This window comes from Osmerus mordax, chromosome 10 (genome assembly GCF_038355195.1).
Source record: "Osmerus mordax isolate fOsmMor3 chromosome 10, fOsmMor3.pri, whole genome shotgun sequence".
Lineage (NCBI taxonomy): Eukaryota > Metazoa > Chordata > Actinopteri > Osmeriformes > Osmeridae > Osmerus > Osmerus mordax.
This window is the reverse complement of record NC_090059.1, coordinates 13,534,763-13,554,153: the sequence shown is the minus strand read 5'-3', so window position 1 is coordinate 13,554,153 and position 19,391 is coordinate 13,534,763. Positions and strand designations below refer to the sequence as shown.

At 45.4% G+C, this 19,391-nt stretch overlaps 2 protein-coding genes across 3 annotated transcripts; one reads left to right on the top strand and one right to left on the bottom strand.

Moving 5' to 3' along the window:
- Positions 1–22: 22 nt before the first annotated feature.
- Positions 23–11,533, bottom strand: tbc1d12b (TBC1 domain family, member 12b). Of its 2 annotated transcripts, XM_067245422.1 has the most exons (14): positions 9,961–11,533; positions 9,141–9,249; positions 7,553–7,609; positions 6,348–6,469; positions 5,724–5,806; positions 5,499–5,616; positions 5,076–5,182; positions 4,451–4,531; positions 3,295–3,386; positions 3,099–3,170; positions 2,882–3,010; positions 2,446–2,555; positions 2,072–2,330; positions 23–1,504 (listed from the first exon to the last, which is right to left on the bottom strand). In XM_067245422.1, exons 1-14 carry the CDS (start codon positions 11,295–11,297, stop codon positions 1,457–1,459), a joined length of 2,724 nt encoding a protein of 907 aa, XP_067101523.1. In that variant the 5' UTR covers positions 11,298–11,533; the 3' UTR covers positions 23–1,456. The 2 variants fall into 2 exon arrangements, with proteins under 2 accessions (XP_067101523.1, XP_067101524.1); XM_067245423.1 differs by lacking the exon at positions 7,553–7,609.
- A 963-nt stretch (positions 11,534–12,496) lies between these two features.
- Positions 12,497–13,840, top strand: drd6b (dopamine receptor D6b). Its single transcript, XM_067244111.1, has one exon. The coding sequence runs from the start codon at positions 12,497–12,499 to the stop codon at positions 13,838–13,840; it is 1,344 nt and encodes a 447-aa protein (XP_067100212.1).
- The last annotated feature ends 5,551 nt before the right edge of the window (positions 13,841–19,391 follow it).

Sequence of the window (19,391 nt, the reverse complement as noted above, 5' to 3'; positions counted from 1 at the left end):
AATGTAATACTCATACTTTCGTTTATTCACATAATTCATAACTTCTGGTCAACAGTTTCAGAGTGCTTAATTCCAATAACAATTTATGTACAGTAGGTTTTTGATTCACCATGAAAACTGTACAACACAGAGAGCATAGAAAAATTCAAAGAAAATGATAAAAATTTACAAACCTGAAATCTGATTTTAAATTAGTATGAGCATTTGATAATAAAACGAATTTAAATCAAAAGTGCATAACGGCAAGATATTAAAAGAGATGTTTGGTTAATTATAAAGTAAGCAACAAGAGAACAAGACACAATTCTACATTTTTCAGTGTGTTACATTTCATAAATAAGTAGCCTACTTTAAAATGTCTTTCTTGCTTTCATTTACAACATCAAACCACTGAGCTCCTCAATGATCTGACTTCTAAGGACTGCATCCATAATGGAGTGTTAGAGCTGTCCTGTAACCCAGAAAAGCATGTCAGATCACCACTTATGTATATATATGTGACCAGGCTAAATAATATTAACAAATCACAGTCCTGAAGATGTTCTTTGGTCTGGGGTTACATGAAAAATACACTGCATAAGATCTAAGATTCTCCTTATTTTCAAAGTGAATATTTCATGTTCCAGAAGCAGATAAAAGCAGAAGCTTCAGGTGTCTGTCTCAACATGTATAACCCTCTTTAGATCACTCCTTCTGCAAAATCTCTGAACTTTCCACTTCAAAAGGTTCATTTTGAGATACTTACTGTATCTTTCATTCCTGTGCTCACAGGTATGCTTGAGTGTGCATGACTCGACCTCCTGTGTGAAGTTCTATACTGTGCTTCACGCACAGCGCTGCTTCACATCCACAATGACCAGGTGGAATACAAGGACATGAATCTAGCAACATTGGAATTGTGTGCATTCTATGCACATAGTTGTGTTTCCCTCAATCTTGACCCACAAGTGTTGCAGATACCCTTTGGAAACGATATTAACTTAAATATCTCATCAATATCAAATGTCTGAGGCAAGTTGTTGAACTACTTGCATACCTACCTACTACTAATAGTATGTGAGGCAAATTTCAAGACCACTGCACAGGAAAACAGAGTTGTTACTTAGTTGTAACATCACTGTGGTCCCAAAAGTCAGGTACATCTAAATTTGTAGAAGGCCTTTCCCTCTATGAGGCTTACCACCACACTTGAGTTACAAAGGGCATCAAGTATGCTACTGTATAATATGACCATTCATCTCCAGACTTGAGGATGCTCTCTTCTACAAAGACTCTCCTTCCCATGATACTGCTGAATGACCATGGTGTCACTGGGGCAGAGACGGCCATCTTTAGGCGTGACCTCAGCGTCATCAGGGAAGTAGGGTGCTGTCAAATCGTCTTTGCCTGATCTGGTGTTAGCCAGTTCCAGCCCCAACGGGGGGATCATGGGTTGTCATGGAGTCCAGTCGCTAAATCACCCACTGGCGTTCTTCTCTGTTTCCTTTATCAATGCATTAAAAACCTATCAGAGAAAGAGAAATCAAGAGTGGTTAGAGAGAGAGAGATAAAACCAGGGAGAGACAGACAGAGAGAAAGGAGGGACAACAAACTGCCTGTACAGATGATACATAGCACTGACCATCAGGTGGCAGTGCATTGTGAAAAATGCATCTGATAATTGTGTGCGAGTGTGTGTATATGGGCGTGTGTTTGCATGTGTGTGTGTGTGTACACATGGTGGCCGAGGCCTGGGAACGGACGTAATTACAGTTTATTTTGTGTGGAATTCTGTGTGTCTATATACACATCACAGGTTCTAGAAATGTCCTGCACGTACCCACAAGACATTCCAGAGTTTTATCTTCTTCTCATAAAAGTCTTGGGGTTTTTGTATAAGGAATTATTTCTTCCTTAAACAGCACACTGAGTCAGTTTACTTTTAAATAAACTGTGACAACTCCACTCAATTATCTTTACGCAATAATTCCATTCCAAATGTAATTCAAAGTATATTAAATTATGTCTCTTCATCGACACACCCCAACCTTCTATCTAATCTCCACTCCACTTCCTGCTGTGAAAAACCCACCTGTGTCCACTTCCTGTTCCCGCTGACCATTGGCGTGGCTGCGATGCAGGCGAATAGCCTATCGGAGAGCATGTCGTCGGGGAGGCGTGTCAGGAACTGGGCCACATGGATGAAGTCCATCTGGAGCAGCAGGTCCTCGTACAGACGCAGGATCCCCAGGCCTGTCCGGAACAGGATCTCCTCCCCGTCACGGCAGAACACGTCCCACACGCGGCACGCCACGTCCAGCGGCAACGACTTACTGTACAACGTGAAGATCCTGTGGCGACACAACCACATGCACACACGTTTAAACACTGAGGAATGTAAGAAGTCTTGCGCATCAACGTAAACACATTGTGCTTGAGACATGACAGACACATGCTGAGGCTCACCAGTCGATGAGATAGAGGTCTGGTGTGAGGTTGTAGCTCTGGAAGTGCTGGAAGAGACGGGGGAGGTTCTCTTCAAAGAACACCTCGAATGCAGCAAAGTACTTCAACATCTGGAGAAAAGGAGAGGGGGAGAGAGAGAAATAGGGAAAGAGAGAGGGCGGAAAGAGAGAAAGCTTCACATACTGACTGAACATTAAAAATATATATAATTTCTCAAGGTTTCTTGCTGCTCCCAGAGTTTCTTAATTCTTTTGGTCTTTGATATTTCCAGGGAGTTTTCCTCTTATATGAGGGTTTAGGTTGGTTTTGCTGCAGTTCTATGTGAATCCCTCTGTGACATTGCTTGTAAAAAGGTGTAGTTGGTGTAGATACTGTAAGACTGTTGACAGGACAGTGTGTGCATGTGTGTGGTGTGTGTGTGTGTGTGGCTAAGTACCAACTCATGGTCCACTCTGAAGAAGGCCAGCTGACAGGGCTTGTTGAGCAGGTTGGCAAAGGCTATGAAGGCATCAGCCTCCTCCAGGTTCAAGATCAGGACTGCAGCTATGAAGGACATGCCCTGGACCTGGAACACACACACACAGTCAACGAACACTTCCACAAAACTGTCCAGCTACATAGTGTGTGTCGTGATACAGGTATGTGACACTCACATATCCCACGTCAGGTCTGTAACAGGTGTAAGCCCCCAGCACACTGTGAAGGACATCATGGTAGGGACCCCCCTGAGAGGGAGGGGGAGGGGAAAGATTGTGAGACACAATCACTCACGCAAGCTTTTGCACACACACACACACACACACACACACACAAAACACATACGCAAACATAAGCTGTAGTCCACCTCACCTTCTGGAAAATGAAGAGAGGGGGGAAGGTTCTGGAGATATCCAGCTTGATCAGGTCCAGACTGGACTCCCTGTCGGCCAGCGACGCCCCGTCTGTAAGGCAAACTCAGTCAGACACACTGAAACACACGTCACAATCCCATTCGTTTAGCAGATGCTTTTATCCGGAGCGACCTACAAACAGTGTGCATCGAAAGCACAGCAGAAGATCGAGGATCAGAAAAAGGGAATCATTCTGACAGTATTTAGGCGGTAAGAGTCGGTATTTACGTTGTCTGTGTTATATCCTATAAACACGTATGATATTGTGTAAACACAGTAGAGATATATGAGACAGACATCTCTAAACCAAGCAGGCTGTGGTGCCGCTCTGGGTTTGTGTATGGAGACCGTGGCCCTGTGTGAAATGACAAATGCTGAGGTGCCAGACTAACTCACAGCCAGGGGGATCTGGAGCTATACCAGGCACACTCACACTGTGAATGCTAGCGGAGCATTTTGCTGGAGCCTCTCCTCAGTCTCAAACACGCACGCACGCACGCACACAAACACACACACACACACCTCTGGTCCCAGACCAGCTCTTAACGTAGGCAGCTCTTTGACTGTCGATGTCACATTATAAACCCTGGTCCCAGACCAGCTACGGTTGTCACCTCCCCTGACTGGCACTACCAACTCATAAGGCCTGGTCCCAGATCAGCCAGTGTAGTAGGTCATCTCGCAAATCCTACTGTACCCATCATTCCTTTTCATGCGAAGTTGGAGGACTGACAGCACTGGCTTCTTGCCAGGATTCTCATGATGGTGGAAACAGATGCTTTAAACACAGAGGAAACACAAAAACCTAAACAGTCTTTTTTCGTTTTGTTTATCTTCTCCTTGGAGTCAGCGAATGGCTGGAGAGATAGGGAGGACGTGTGCTGTGTGATGTGGTTCTATCTGCAGCAGACAGCACTGTGCACCAGGAGCCTGTATGGCTGTCTGAAGTGTGACGCAGAGAGGAAACAGCTACGCCTCTCAGAGGAGGTGGAGAGAACAGAAGGAGAGGAAGAAGAAGGGAGTCTGGGGAATGGAGACAGGAGCTGTTTACAATGTTTCCGTGTATGTCGGAAAACTGCACGCGCACGCACGGTCGAACACGCCTTTGTACCTACCATCAACCTCGCTCTCTGAGCCCGTCTCACTGAAGATCCTCCACTTTTCCCTGGCCCTGGAGAGGAAGATCTGATACAGCTCTGAGGAGGAGGGGAGGAGAGGGGGAGCGGAAGGAAAGGCGTTAGCGATGAACGAAGGGGGGAATTGAAAGGATGAAAGAGGATCTCTGTCAGGAGCTCCTAAGGTTCTGACGTCTCCATGGCTTCCAGACAGAACACTACATGGATATGCTATCCTGGGATGATACACATACACACACAAAACATGACAGAGTGAAATCATCTCCTAGCTTTGGTATTTTGATATTCAGGACCCATACTCTCGAATGGATTTGATGTAGTCTGTATTCCTGAGCTACAGAAGTGATTCAGACTCTTCAAGGGACCTCCACAGAGTTGTGGAACTGTGGACCATTAGAGCCACACTTTAGGGTGTTTTTTTATATCAATACCCCCCCCAGCCCAGAATAAGTTCACTTATCCGGGTGAACCGTGCCCACTTGAAAAGGTGGTCTCCAGGTAAGGTTTGTGTGTACTAGTGTTTCATTAGTGACAAACTCAAGTGCCAGTCAGCGAGCTGCAAATCTCAACGCAAGTCTCCTCTGAAAGCTGCGTGACCTGGTACCTGGGGTGATGTTGAGCTCGTTGGAGATGGCCAGGCTCCAGACTCTCCCTCTGACGTTGGGGGGCAGACCCTGCCACCAGAGCTCCCGGGCCCTGCGCGTGTTCTTCCTACACACAGGAAGGGGGGGGGGGGGGGGGGGGTCACAAGGGAAGGTTTGGATTATCAGTAAACGTTACAAAGAATGCAAAGAATATCCAGTGATGCGGTGCATGTCTGTAGTCTTTGTTTATTCCTGATCGTGAAGGGGAGTCAGAATTCAACAACCCCATGAAATCGAACGAGAAGGAAGACACATGTAACCAGCCACGTGTGGACCATCTGATGCACTCATCATCCACTACTTAGACACGAGGCCCCGGAAGTTGATAGCCTAGGGACAAGGCCCAAAAAGTGACTATTTTCTCCAGACATGAAGTGACTCACATGCTGTCCCAATGTGGCAGGATGTCATTGTTCCAGACCAGCATGGCGCTGGCGATGCCCTCTTCCTGTTTGAGCCTCTCCTTCATCATCTTCTGCTTCTTCTGGGCCTCCTTCAGCTCTGAGGGAAGAGGAAGCGGGCAGTCAGTTAGGCAGCTAGACAGACACGTCTGGGGAGACGAAAGTGAGGAAACCAAAGGGGTGACGGAATGGCAGGTGTTGAGATACCTCTCTTTTTGGCCTCCGCCACCATCTCTTCGTACTCCTGCCGGTGTCTCTGGGCCTCCTCTACAGACTTTGCAGGCAGGTTCCTACAGGAAGACACCAGGTGACACCATGCTAGTATCAGTTCGACCCAAAACCAAAACTGAGTCAGGAAGTGATGTCAACACTGAGGACAGGTGGTGAACATTCAGCCTCGGAGGATAAGCCTGTCAGCTGCTTAGGCTACGGTGAACTGAACTGCAAACTTCACGCATGCATGTGGGGTGTGAGAGAGAAAGAGAGAGAGAGTGAGTTCGTTGAGGTGACACTCAGATTTCACCAATCTATACTTAATGAGGCACTAAGGTCCACAATGTGAGAGCAACCCAATTGACCAAGATACCCACACACAGAAACACGACACCATCTTGGCTTTAAGGCCCACGGATCACCGCATCCTGCACTGATCTTGTTGCAGAAGAACGTGTTGTGATCCATTTCTCTGTGAGGGGTTAAGGAGCCATTCTGGCCTTTACCCCTGCATGGACTTCCCAATATTTTAGGTTACGAAAGGGGGTGGGTGACAGAAAGGGAGAAGTGAAAGGGAAACAGAGAGAGAGAGAGAGAGAGAGAGCGAGAGACACTCACGCAGGTCTGTCTTCCAGTATGAGTGCCGTGGTGGATAGAGGCTCAAACTCCAGATTCTTCCTTCGGCCCAGTGCATTCTGGGTGGGCGAGTTCCCCGTCCTCCCCACCTTGGCCTCATACTCCTGCAAGAACATCAAAAACATGAGTCTCAAAACTACATGAAAGACACGGCCAGAACACATGGATAGAGCCTGCAGTCAGCCCTGTAGGCTCATCATGGATCAGCTGACAGACTTGTGGAGGTCAAAAGCACCTAGACGCATGCAGACGGCCAGGGATCAGGCAGACAGACAGGCTGACTTGGAGGCATGGGAAAAGAGGAGGGTGATTGTGTGGAGAGAGCGAACGGTTCAAAGAGAACGTTCTCCTGGGGAGAAGGAGGAAGTGATAACAGGAAGTGGTCGAACGAGTATGTCCTCATAAGGGTGGCCATTATAGCTGTGATTGTATGGTAGACAGAGACCAAGAGAAAGAGAGAAGAAACTGCTAATGACTCTGCTAGAAAGGCATTTTAGTGTCAGAGCACAATGCTTGACCAGCTAGCTACATACATACATCCACAGGCCTGTCAGATAACAATACTATTAATTCCATAACCCCCCCACTCAGACCCCCATCTTGAGTGTAGCACACAGACCCTGTCCTGATCCAGCCGTGGTGCTGAGTGCTCACAGTCAGTGGTGGTCTGTGTAGGGGGCATGCAGCTCCCCAGATCTGCAGCCATACATCTGGGGCCTGCAGAGCAACACAAGGCTAACCCCTGACTGAGCGGAGCACAGCCCGGAGGCGGACGCTAAATGGCCACATTGTCTCAGCGGTGCATCCCTGAAGGCGTTTATGGGCCCAGATACAATAGGGGACTATGTATGGGGATGGAGTACAAGGGGATGGGTATGGGTTGAAGACAAGAAAGTAATGGGTTTAAAAACACCAGATGCCGACAAAACTAAATGTTGACGATCAACAGCCCGCAGCCAAAGAAACTATGGAATACATGCACAACAACACAACTACATGAACAAAAACAGGATGATTCTCCATGGATGAGGTCACTGGGTTGGCCGATGAAGGCAGGCTGATGACATGCATAAAATAAAGAGAGATGAGGTGAAAGGTAGCTCAAAACTGAGACTGAGCAAAAGATAGAGATAAGGCAAGAGAGAGAGACAGAGAGAGAGAGAGACAGAGAGAGAGAGAGTCCGTACCCCAGTGTTTAACAGGTCTGGAGTGGACACAGATGTTAGACAGCCTGGTACACTCTCCTGGAAGAAGAAGGAACACGTTGGAACTTAAATGGTTAAATGGTTTAAGAAAAACCAACACTAACATAAAAAGTCTCTCCCAACACTTTCTTAAAAGGACCGACTTACCAAGTGTGTAAGGTGCTCCCTGACTTTACTAATCTAGGGATGAGGAGAACATAATAGGCTTTGAAGCTTGTCTCTATGATGGTGTGGAGACACAAACTCTAATCACCCAACAGGAGAGTCTGAAAACTGATCTACACCCATGGCAGTGGAGGGGGAGACAAGAGGAGGGAACATAGAAGAGAGGATGAGGTGGGAGGTTGAGAGGGAAGAGGGAAAAGGGAGAGAGTGGGAGGAGGGCATTAGAAGAGAGAGGATAGATAGAGGGAGAGAACAGGGGACACAGTCAGAGGCCAAGCCTCACAACTGGTGACTGGGGGGAGAAAAGGCGGATTCGAGCGCAGCCAAGAACCAGACCATCAGAAAAGTGTGCCACGTTGATTTCCAGTAAGCCAGACAGACCAGTTAACCAGCAAAGCGTCCCCTGCCAGTCACACACACACACCCATGTCCCAGCATGTACATGCATTCTTAAAGAGCGTGATACTATTCACGACACGTCTCTTTATTGTTTCTCTCTCCCTCTCTCACACACACACACACACACACACACACACTTGTATCCCTCACTCTTTCTCTGGCAGGAGTCTAACAGGAAGTTAACAGTAGATACAGTTCCTTTCCTGGTTTGTTGGAGTGAGATGCTATCAGTGTCCTAGCTCCAGCAGTACCTGGTCAGACAGGTATGAGCGTAGTTCAAGGTTTCTGGCTCAAATGGTGCATCACACAATAGTGTAATGTTGACAATGCATCACATGTGAGGGCATGTATGAGAGTGTCTGAGTGAGTGAGAGATAGACGAAAAAATGTTTTGGGAAGTTTGAATGAAGTTTATGCCAAACTGAAGGAGTGTTGGTGGTGTGTGTGTGTGTACAGCAGGTTCATTTGTAGCGGCTAGCAATTGATATGGGTTGTTATCTTACAAGGGAGCTAGGTCAGGTAGGGCTGAAGTTAACGCTAATGCTAACGCAGCCTATTAGAATGGGGATTAAAGCCAGACTAGCACGTGATAGATATTAAGCTCCTGGAATTCATCCCAATGGTATCCCTGGATGACTAGCACACGCTAGCACACTCAGTAGTCTACTAGCACAATCACTGGGCTCACTGCCCTCATGACTGAATGCATTTATTATCTTGAGGAGATCAGACAGGGCATGGTAGTGCTTGGTTTAACATACCATTCAACACTGAAATAGCTTTGTCTCTCGAGGTAAAGGAAAAACTGTCGACTAATGAGTCATTCCGTTTACCAGGAAGTTAGTAAATGATCCACTACACACACAATCAGAAACGAGCTGCATGCTGGTTTCTTGCCTGTCAGCAGACCCATCAAACCACCTATAGTAAAGTTTTACACAGGTCTTCTTCATTGAGGTGTGGTACAACCTCTTGTCAGAAGTATAGGAGATGGGGAGCTAGATACCTGCTGTATGGTCCTGCAGTCTCTGGAGGGGCTCTCTCTGAGAGGAACCTTCCCAAAGAGCTTCCACCCGGGGGCACTATGCTCCTTCTGCTTCCTGGAGAACAAATTTCTAACACACACACGCCGCACACACACATAGGAGAGAAAGACAGGATAACACACAGGATGAGTAAGCAACATTTATGATGACAGTTTTCTTCTTTAAGGCTGGCTATAGTGCTTTCAACTGACCCTTTCCTGTTGAGTCAATTGATTAAGAAACCGAGGCAGTTCCTGACACATCCTTATATGATTCCTGGATAATATCTAAGGTCTGACTTTTCCAGTGAAGTCACAAATACGATAGTGACATTGTGAGTGTGTGTGTGTGTGTGTGTATGTGTGTACAACAGAATGATTACAGTACGGAGGTCATTCTCTGTTTCCAGCAGTCCGGTGCCTCAGCTGTAAATGTTGTATGAGTCGGAGACCTAGTTTTGAGATGGCCGACTAGTCGAGCCCATGGTGTGCTGTTACTGTTAACCTACACCACTATAAGACCTCGGACTGATACCCACTCAGAGCTTTAAATAGTCTACAACTCTATTGTCCAAGAGACAAAGTATCCTTGCTTGTAACGCTGCAAAGAAACACAGGCTGGTGTGACGTGTCGGTGTCAGCCTAGGATAACTGGTTCGACCAAACTAAGAAAGGCAGAGAGATTAGGCCTACCTGACAAAGTAACAGGGGGTTCAAAACAAACTCGTTTACCTGCCCAAATAACTAAGGGCAAACCTTTATACCTGTCAGATTGACAGGATGACAATGTTTATTGTTTTACCTGCCAAAGTACTCTGCTACGCCAGGTCGCTGGGACTGCAGAGCCAGCTCCGAGGAGTCCACCACACTGAGGCCCAGGGGGAGGTGTCCTGGGGCGCTCTGCCGCCGACTCGACTCAAACGTGTTCCTGGAGCTCAGGCTGACGTCCATGAAGCTCGGCCCACACTGCACCTCCTCGCCCACCACTCTGCCCTCTACCTCGTCCTTGGGGTTCAGCGAGGGGCCGGCATAGCTCATACTGCTGGCCAGAGGCCTCTGCTCAGGGGCTGGCTTGTTGGAAAGACCCTGGTCTGAGGCTTGATTGTCCTTTGCCTCTATGGTGGCTGGGGCTGTGTCAGGGTTTGTGGTTTGGGCAGGGTTGGGAGAACAACCATGATAGATTACAGAGGTAGCACCATGAGGCTGTGGTTCCCCCACCATGTTCTCTTGTGTTCTAGATTGGTCTTCAGTTCTACCAGGCTCCTCAGTCTGACCTGAACTTTGACATAAACTACTATTGGCTGTGCAGGAAAAGGGTTTCTCCAAGTGAGTGAGTGACACACAAGTTTCACCTTCAAATGACTGAGGAGGGGAAACTGAGTCTTGGTGAAATGTCACATCTCTGCAGTTCCCTAACATTTGCCCACCGTTTGACATTTTTCTCTCTGGGTCAGCGGTTTTGTACTGCTCACTCCGTGACCGGCGATCTGCATCGAGCACGGGGGTGCTCTGCGGGTAACAGACCGCCTCGCCATTCAGAATTCCTTCGGGACTGCTCCTGTCTGCAAGCTGACCTTTATACGATTTAATCAGTGAATCTTCGGTGTGAGACTTTGTCACAGCGTTTAGGCCACACGGATCTGCAGATGCATCCTTGATTTGATCGCATAGGGAGAGAGCATTAAGGGCTTCCCCGTCCTCATCTATCTCCATGGTGCCAGGAGCAGGGCAGGACTCGTTTCCATTCGTACCCCCTCTTTCTGCCCAGTTTGACTTAGTAAAGCCGTTTGAAGAAGAACCACTAACATTGCATGACTTAGAAATGTCATTGTCCTTCGCAATGCACCCGGGTGGGCTCTCAGTAACTAAATCCAACATTTTCCCATTCCCGTCAATACGCGTGCACTGGCGTAAAGCACTGAACTCTGTTGAGCTCCGGCCGATGTCCCCGTCTCCTTCACCTACCTCCAACGAATCCCTGCGGCCGCTCCAACCGGTTTCGTCCTTGTTGACATTCGATTGGTAAACTGCAAACTCCGTCGTGTCGCCAGACAGTTGACCCAATGATGTGATGGTCGCCCGGTCATTGAGATTGATAGACAAAGCCGGTTGCGAACATCCATCCCCTGACGTTTCCATGTTGTTCACATTCCCCGCACCACCCCACAACTAAACCGCTGTGGTGCTGTTGTCCGCCCAGGTTGAGCGGATCTTGGTGTTCTTACTGTGGTTACCATGATTACGTTATCCCAGTGGGACGCTTTATCCGTAATATCTTAACGCATATTTTGGCGCATTCTGTCAGATTATAAAATTAAATAGACTGACAGTTCACCAACGGTAGTATGGTCACTATATCTTCCTTAATTCTGAAACCGGTAGCCGCCCACTACTTGAACAGTAAGCAGTGGCCATTTTGAGATTTTAGTGACGTAGGAAGGAAGAAGGTGGGAAATTGCAACTGGCCGCAAAAAAAAAGCGGAGGCGGAAAATCTAGGAAAAATAGGACACCTGCTGTCCATTGAAAGCTATTACACTACACGTAATATAAAAGTTTACCAATAAGTAGCTTGTCAATTACAATTTTAGTTGTTTCGTTTTTCATTACAAAAAGGCTATGCTATGTAGCCTACATTTTACTCTCAAGATGCACTTTATGCGTTTTGGGGCTCCAAGCCAAGCGTCTGAGGTGTAGGCCTACTCCTTTTCAGCACCATGGACAGCGAAAGAAAGACGTTGCCACTTGGGCTGCACTGGTTGGTTAGATTGCAAACTCAGAAGGATACGTGCCATGTACAGGACTTTTAATATTTTTTGAGATGATCAACAAAAGGTCTGAAATCTGTCAATAGGTTCTCTTCTATATTTTTGAAAGCGGTACACTGTAAAATAATAGCGTCATATTTAAATGCCCTATTTCGAATCTTTCCACATTTGCCGTTATTTTACATAGGCCTATTTGAGATATTGCTCTTACTTCTGGGCCTACTGTACTTCAAAGTAAATGAAAGGAATTCGCAATTGGCTGGCGACAACCAGCACTAAGCGTCGCTATCCAACCATTACAAAATGACAGAGAAAGACTGTTCAACACTCGTTTACTGTTTCTTCAGCATGGGTGCATGGAGCAGCAAGAGGGGAGGTAATTGGTTAAAACGCAATCTCTAATATGTGTATGAACTGGACTTTACAGTCCGCTGAATAGATGCACGCGAAAGAGACAAGTGCCATATTACATCACTGTCTTGTGGAGAGCGCAACCCTACGTGCGCTTTGGATGATGCTCTGGAAACTGAACATTTTGAACCGTGCACAAGGAAAATTACAAAGTAATGCCAATGGAGAAGTTCTACAACCACAACCAAATTCATCCCTCTGGCGATGCAAGGAATAATACAGGTGGCGGAACCAGCGCCCGTGCGCTTACCGGGTGCGTCCTCTTCATTTTGATTGTTTCCACGCTTTTGGGGAACACACTCGTGTGTGCTGCGGTCATAAAATTTCGACACCTGAGGTCTAAAGTGACTAACTCATTTGTCATCTCCCTTGCGGTGTCTGACCTGTTCGTGGCCGTCCTGGTAATGCCTTGGAAGGCGGTGTCGGAAGTGGCAGGCTACTGGCTTTTTGGTGCCTTCTGTGAAACCTGGATAGCTTTCGACATCATGTGCTCCACCGCCTCCATCCTCAACCTTTGTATCATCAGTATGGACAGATACTGGGCAATCTCCAGTCCATTCAGATACGAGCGTAAAATGACCCAAAGATTCGCTTTCGTGATGATTGGGGTGGCCTGGACGCTGTCTATTTTGATTTCATTCATTCCAGTTCAATTGAACTGGCACAAGGCAGAGGCAGAAAACTCAATGCTGGACAACCGAGATAAGATGGAAGAGTGCAACGCAAGCCTGAACAGGACGTATGCTATATCTTCTTCACTAATAAGTTTTTACATCCCCGTGGTGATCATGGTGGGAACGTACACACGCATTTACAGAATTGCGCAGACCCAGATTCGACGGATATCTTCTTTGGAGAGGGCGGTGGAACACGCGCAGAACCAGCAACACACTAATGACGAAAACTCATTAAAAACGTCGTTCAAAAAAGAAACCAAAGTTTTAAAAACACTTTCTATCATAATGGGAGTGTTTGTGTTTTGTTGGTTGCCGTTTTTTGTTCTGAATTGCATGGTACCTTTCTGTGATATGAACAAACTTGGGGACCCGCTGTGCGTTAGCAACACCACCTTTAACATTTTCGTCTGGTTCGGGTGGGCCAATTCGTCTTTGAACCCAGTGATTTACGCATTCAATGCTGATTTCAGGAAAGCGTTTTCGACGATTCTTGGTTGTAATAGATATTGTTCTACGTCTACGGTCGAGGCTGTTGACTTCAGCAACGAGTTAGTATCGTACCACCATGATACCACGCTCCAGAAAGACCCAACCGTCACCACGGCTCAGCGCCCCATCATTGTTGCTCACAATGGGGAGGATTTGGACATGCCCTTCGACAAAGTCTCAGTCCTCTCCGGTGTTTCACGGAACCAAAGAAACCTTCACCTCCCTGCCATACTTCAATTCGAGTGTGAAGCAGAGATATCCTTAGATATGATGCCCTTCACGTCCAGTCACAACGACGGCTATGCTATCCCAGGTCAAACTGAAGATGTGTGCAATTAAGCAGGGCCATGGCATTGGCGTACAAGTGTAATGGTTTCTTGTAGACACTCCCGACTAAATAAAAAGGTAACAAGTGTCATGCTATATTATTTATTTTGTATCTTGGCAACGTACCTATTGTATAGACTATACATTTGTATTTCATAGATGTGCTTCTAAGCATTCCTAGAAAAGCCATCTACTTTGCAAGCACAGTATTTGTAGAATTACAGTATTAGTCCAAGGACAAAGAAAATGAGTATAAGAACACAACATTTATTTGTTCGGGTTAGATATTGAACCATTTATTGTCCACACAGTGCAATAAAGATTCATCAATATTTGTCAATAAAATTTATTGAGCACCTTATTATGCTTCCACCGTGACATTCAAGAACAATAGTAAGGACAGATCCTCCCTGCATTTGAGGGAGTCTTTGATATATCTAGTAGGTGACTAGTGGTGTAATTATGGATAATTGCCTGATAAATGGCCCCATAGGCAATTATGTGCCATTGTTTAAGAACCCGCACATGGTTCTCATGATTGAAGATCACTGGTTTGCAAAATAATACTAAAAGCAGAGCATTTGCCAAAATGACACCCGTAGGCACATAGGAGGCACAATTAGGATAATATTATCCATTTTACAGTGGGCCTAAATGTTTGTAGGACAAAAATCTTTAACCTCGGGAACAGGTACTTACATTTTGCATTCAATAATGATAAATGGTACAAGCTCGTACCCTGTAACAAAGTGTTCTGTTTGAAAATACATTACTTTCTAATGGGCCTATAATTCATAGGTTTATAATAGGTCTGAAAGCTACTTTTGCGTCTCGAAAATGCTAATTATCTGGTTCCTGGCAAGGGAAAGTGTTATGTGTATTAATACGCTGTACAGGTCTTACCTATGCTGTGACGTTGTGGTAGGATGACACACAACAGATGGAAGGTCACTACACAGCTACCAGGTCCTTTTCATTATGCTGTCCATGTGTTGCCTTGTAATTCCACTCTGCGGTCACTGAGCCAGAACACAGACCCAATGACAGGTGCACAGCTTGCACAAGCAAGGAGCTGATGGACCCACCACACCACAGACAGAGTCATATTGACGGTGGCACTTCAGCATTCAGCATTGCCCTCACGCATCCCACATAACTGGATATCTATCATGAATTAAAATGTTTCCAGTTTCATATTCAAGGCGGAAAGAATGGCATTAGCTTGAAGGTGACATTGCTGAAATTAATGCCCATATCTTTGGCTCTGTAGGGTTCTAAGTTTTGGACCAGAACATGAACATGGAACTCTGCAGAGTCCAACATTTAAATTGGTTGCATCTATCATTGTTGGTCTGTAGTGAGCATTCGTGGCTGTTGGTTACGGTGTTCTTCCTCCTCCTATCAGATTAGCACCCAGCTGGAATATAAAATATGAACAAGTGGAAATCTTCAAATGGCATATTAAATGGAAGGGCAAATCCCATTACCTCAGGCATGAGAGGGACCACTCACTGGTTGGATACTTTTCTTTGATATTAAACCTTGTTAGTTTCTAGTAGTGGATCCACATACCTTTGATGCTGTTTCCAGCAGTCCAGGTAATACTAAGAAACTTGTCCAGTTATGTGTACAATTAGACATGTGGCCGTCAATTTAATTTGCTTTCTTCATATACAGTATGGCAAAGTTTTGAGTCACAGGGTTACATCGCATGAGTTCAAGCCTGGACGAGAAGCCTGGATTTTTTTAATTAGCGGTTGGTGGAGCCTTGAGAGTGCTTGGCATAACTTTGACATTCCACTGTCATGTTTCAGATAAATGAAGCATATTTCCTGGTGTGAAGGTACTTCTTTGAGTAAATTTCTTACTCTGAAATGTATGATAAAAAATTGCTTAAAAACTTTGTTGAGGCAGTCAACATGTGAGTAATGCTCTTCATCTTCCATCTTCCAACACAGTCAGATGCAGAAAACGCAGCATGCCAGAGAGTAGGTCTATATACAACCATACATGAATTATGCGACACAAAAATGATTGAATAAGCATTCCAGGTGTTCTTTAAATTGTAACCCATGCATACCTAACTGTTATGTGAACTGTTTTCTTCTCATCTTTAATACAACAGTCAGGGAAACAACAAAATGATATTTTACATGGAGGAACTGTAACTAATTTAGCTGGAGGGTATTCTCAGCCGCTAAGTTTGAGAGGCTGGCGAGGAAGCAGGTTCATGTACTGGCCCTTTCATGTCGTTCCAGAGAGATGGCACCTTGTGGGAGATGCTATAGATGCTGATGAGTGGGAGACAGACGAAGAAAGCAGGTTGGGAATCTGGCTGTGTTGCTGGTGGTAATATGGAGCTCTGACAATCCTGCTTAACAGCCTCTGTTGTCCAGACAACTATACCATACCCACACTCCAGGCAGCTAGGTGGTTGGACATGAATGATGGCCAATTGGTTTATTGATTTATACATTATTTTGATTTGTTGTCAAAAAACGAACAAACTGGTAATCAGTAGGATTCCTGAATGATAACCACATATTAGTCCTTCAGTTCTCCCGGTCATACTGACAGAACAATTGGAAGATGTACTATACCTGGCTGCCCAGGGCTCTTTAAATACAAACACTCACTTAACGCCAGGCATTACATGGAGAGTTTCTAGCTAATCTGGCACCCTAGGCGAGATCGCTAAATGATCTCAAAATATAATCTCACTGATAAAAAAATAAAATAAGAAATGACTTAATGTGTTGTTGATTTTATTTTCACAATAATTAAAACGACATACAGAATAACAGATTTTTACACTTTTTTATGGTGGGCCAAATCGGCGCTCCCTGCAGCCTGGTGCCCTATACTTAAAAACACTCCTGGGCATAACCATTGTAAACGTTTTAACCAGGCAGATCCAGCCAAGTGTAGAGCAGCTTGATATTCCAGGATAGGGAAGGCAGTGTTTCATTTAAAAACATGAGCATTGTGACTCCCATCAGCTACATCAATCATTACAGAGAAACAAGGAGTGGAATCAACAAAGACTGAATAAAAGACCCACCCCACGCATCAACAGGAAGCATGACGCGGGAGAGGAGATGGAAACAGTGAAGGTGGGAGTGTGGAGTAGGGTGAGAGGGAGGAAGAGAGGAGGGTGAGAGGGAGGAAGAGAGGAGGGTGCGAGGGAGGAAGAGAGGAGGGTGAGAGGGAGGAAGAGAGGAGGGTGAGAGGGAGGAAGAGAGGAGGGTGCGAGGTAGGAAGAGAGGAGGGTGAAAGGGAGGAAGAGAGGAGGGTGAGAGGGAGGAAGAGAGGAGGGTGAGAGGGAGGAAGAGAGGAGGGTGCGAGGGAGGAAGAGACGAGGGTGAAAGGGAGGAAGAGAGGAGGGTGAGAGGGAGGAAGAGAGGAGGGTGCGAGGGAGGAAGAGAGGAGGGTGAGAGGGAGGAAGAGAGGAGGGTGAGAGGACAGACAGTCAGAGAACAGAGAAAAAAGAATAGAGCGCAGAGATCCCCTCTTGGCAACAGTGATGAAACCTGTTTGACTGACAGCTACACCCCACGGGTAGCCCCAATAGGCAGTCATTCCTCTCTGTACTCTGTGCTCTACAGTCCAATTAGCTCCCCAATACACACACGTACACACACACACAGACACACACACAGACACACACACAGACACACACTCACACACTGCGAGAACATGTATCCATGGATATCTGTCTATTAACAGCACAAAATGACATCATGATGCAAATGTAATGAGGAAAGCAAAACAGAAGGTGGGACTTAAAGTTATTTTGGAAACTGAAATACTGACAGAATGCAGATGAGGGTAAACAGAAGTGAGGACAGAGAGCAATGAGCTGATTCCAAAAATGTGACAACCATTGTTAGTACCGGGTACTTGTCACTTTTCCAAACAGGCTTCCAATTTAAATCTGTTGTATTCTCATTTATTTATTTATTAGCTCTATACACTTACAAAACACCATCTTTTTTTCTGTCTAACGCCAGTGTTTCAACATAATGACTGAACACTTTGTTAGGTAGAATTACTTCTACTAGGTGGAAGATGCCAATCTTAAAAGATTCTCTGGAAGACAATGAGACCTTTCAAATGTCCAACCGGCAATTGAGGATAATATTATCTTGTTGCTGAAAGACAGGCCTTCAGAGGAACGAAGACAAAGAAGAGAGAGATAAATTGAAAAAGGGAAAACAAACGCAGTTAATGGCACCACAAAAACAATTGTTGCCAGAAAATAATCCACAACCACTATTTCTCAAAGACTAGACGATCACACTTGGAGAGTGAGGGTGAGCGAGAGATGGTAAGAGAGGGAGACAGACTGGGAGAGCGAGAGAGAGACAGAGTACATACAATGTGGGGAGTAACAGGTTTGAGAGGAGACAGCTGTGTGTTTGCAAATTGGTAAGAAGACAGTCCTGATTAGCTTGGAGATGGTTGTTAATAAATCTCATCAATGAAGGCACACCTGGGCTTTAGGCAAGCCAGCAAGACAATTCGAATTAAACAAATATACATGTATAATGATACATCAACGCACACACACACTCTTGATCACTCACAAAGACACGCACACATATGTCGTTTTCACAAGTGCCCACAGCCACACTCTTAGAAGACACTGAGGGACACCAGTTATTCAGGCAAACACGAAGAGTACACGCAACATTCCCTCCGTTCTCTCTATCTTTCCTTTCTCTCTCTCTCTCTCTCTCTGGTGTATTTCGGTATTTCAACCCCACTTCTCCTTGAGGTCATATGTGAATTCAGCAGAGGAGAGTTGGGGAAAGCTTTTAGTGCTCCTCTTTTTCAATCACTGTCTATGGAGCCTAAAACGTAGGCTGAGATTATAGAACAAGTAGCACATGTATCATAACTGTCTGGGGGGTTTGCTGTTAGAGAGGGACTTTAAAACTGCAGTAACAGTTAGATAATTGCCCTTCTCCTCACAATGGGTGGGAAAGCTGGGTAGGACACAGTACACTTTAAATGTAAAATGTTGAATTGAGGCTGTCAATTATTGAGAGAACCAGCCAGGCATTTGTTCATTTGTTGACAATGTGTCAGTCAGCCACATGTCAAGACAGCAAAAAAAGTCATTTCATTCGATTCAAATCTCAATCACCAGTCTGCAGAGTAGAGGACACAGTTACACTTCAGTACAATCGCCTAATCAGGTAGTAGTAAGCCATTGGATATAGGGTTCCCGGCGCTATTTTAGACTGAGGTCTGCATGAAACTATCAAACTGCTGCTGACTTTTTACAATGATTTGATATACAAATGGAAATGGATGAAGCTGGAGGGAAAAAATAATCTCCTCTAATCACTGCATGGAATTTGTAAAGGTCAACATGAAAAGATAGAAGTCATATTTTGTCAAAAAATAATACATAAACATTTAAAATAACCACCGAATGGGTGACAAATCTACAATTATTTTTAAGTGTATACTGTAATTATAGTATCAACAAATGACGGACACTAAAGACGGTCGACTGTGTTAGGGTGTGTTGATTGTTGCAGTTCAAATTTATTCT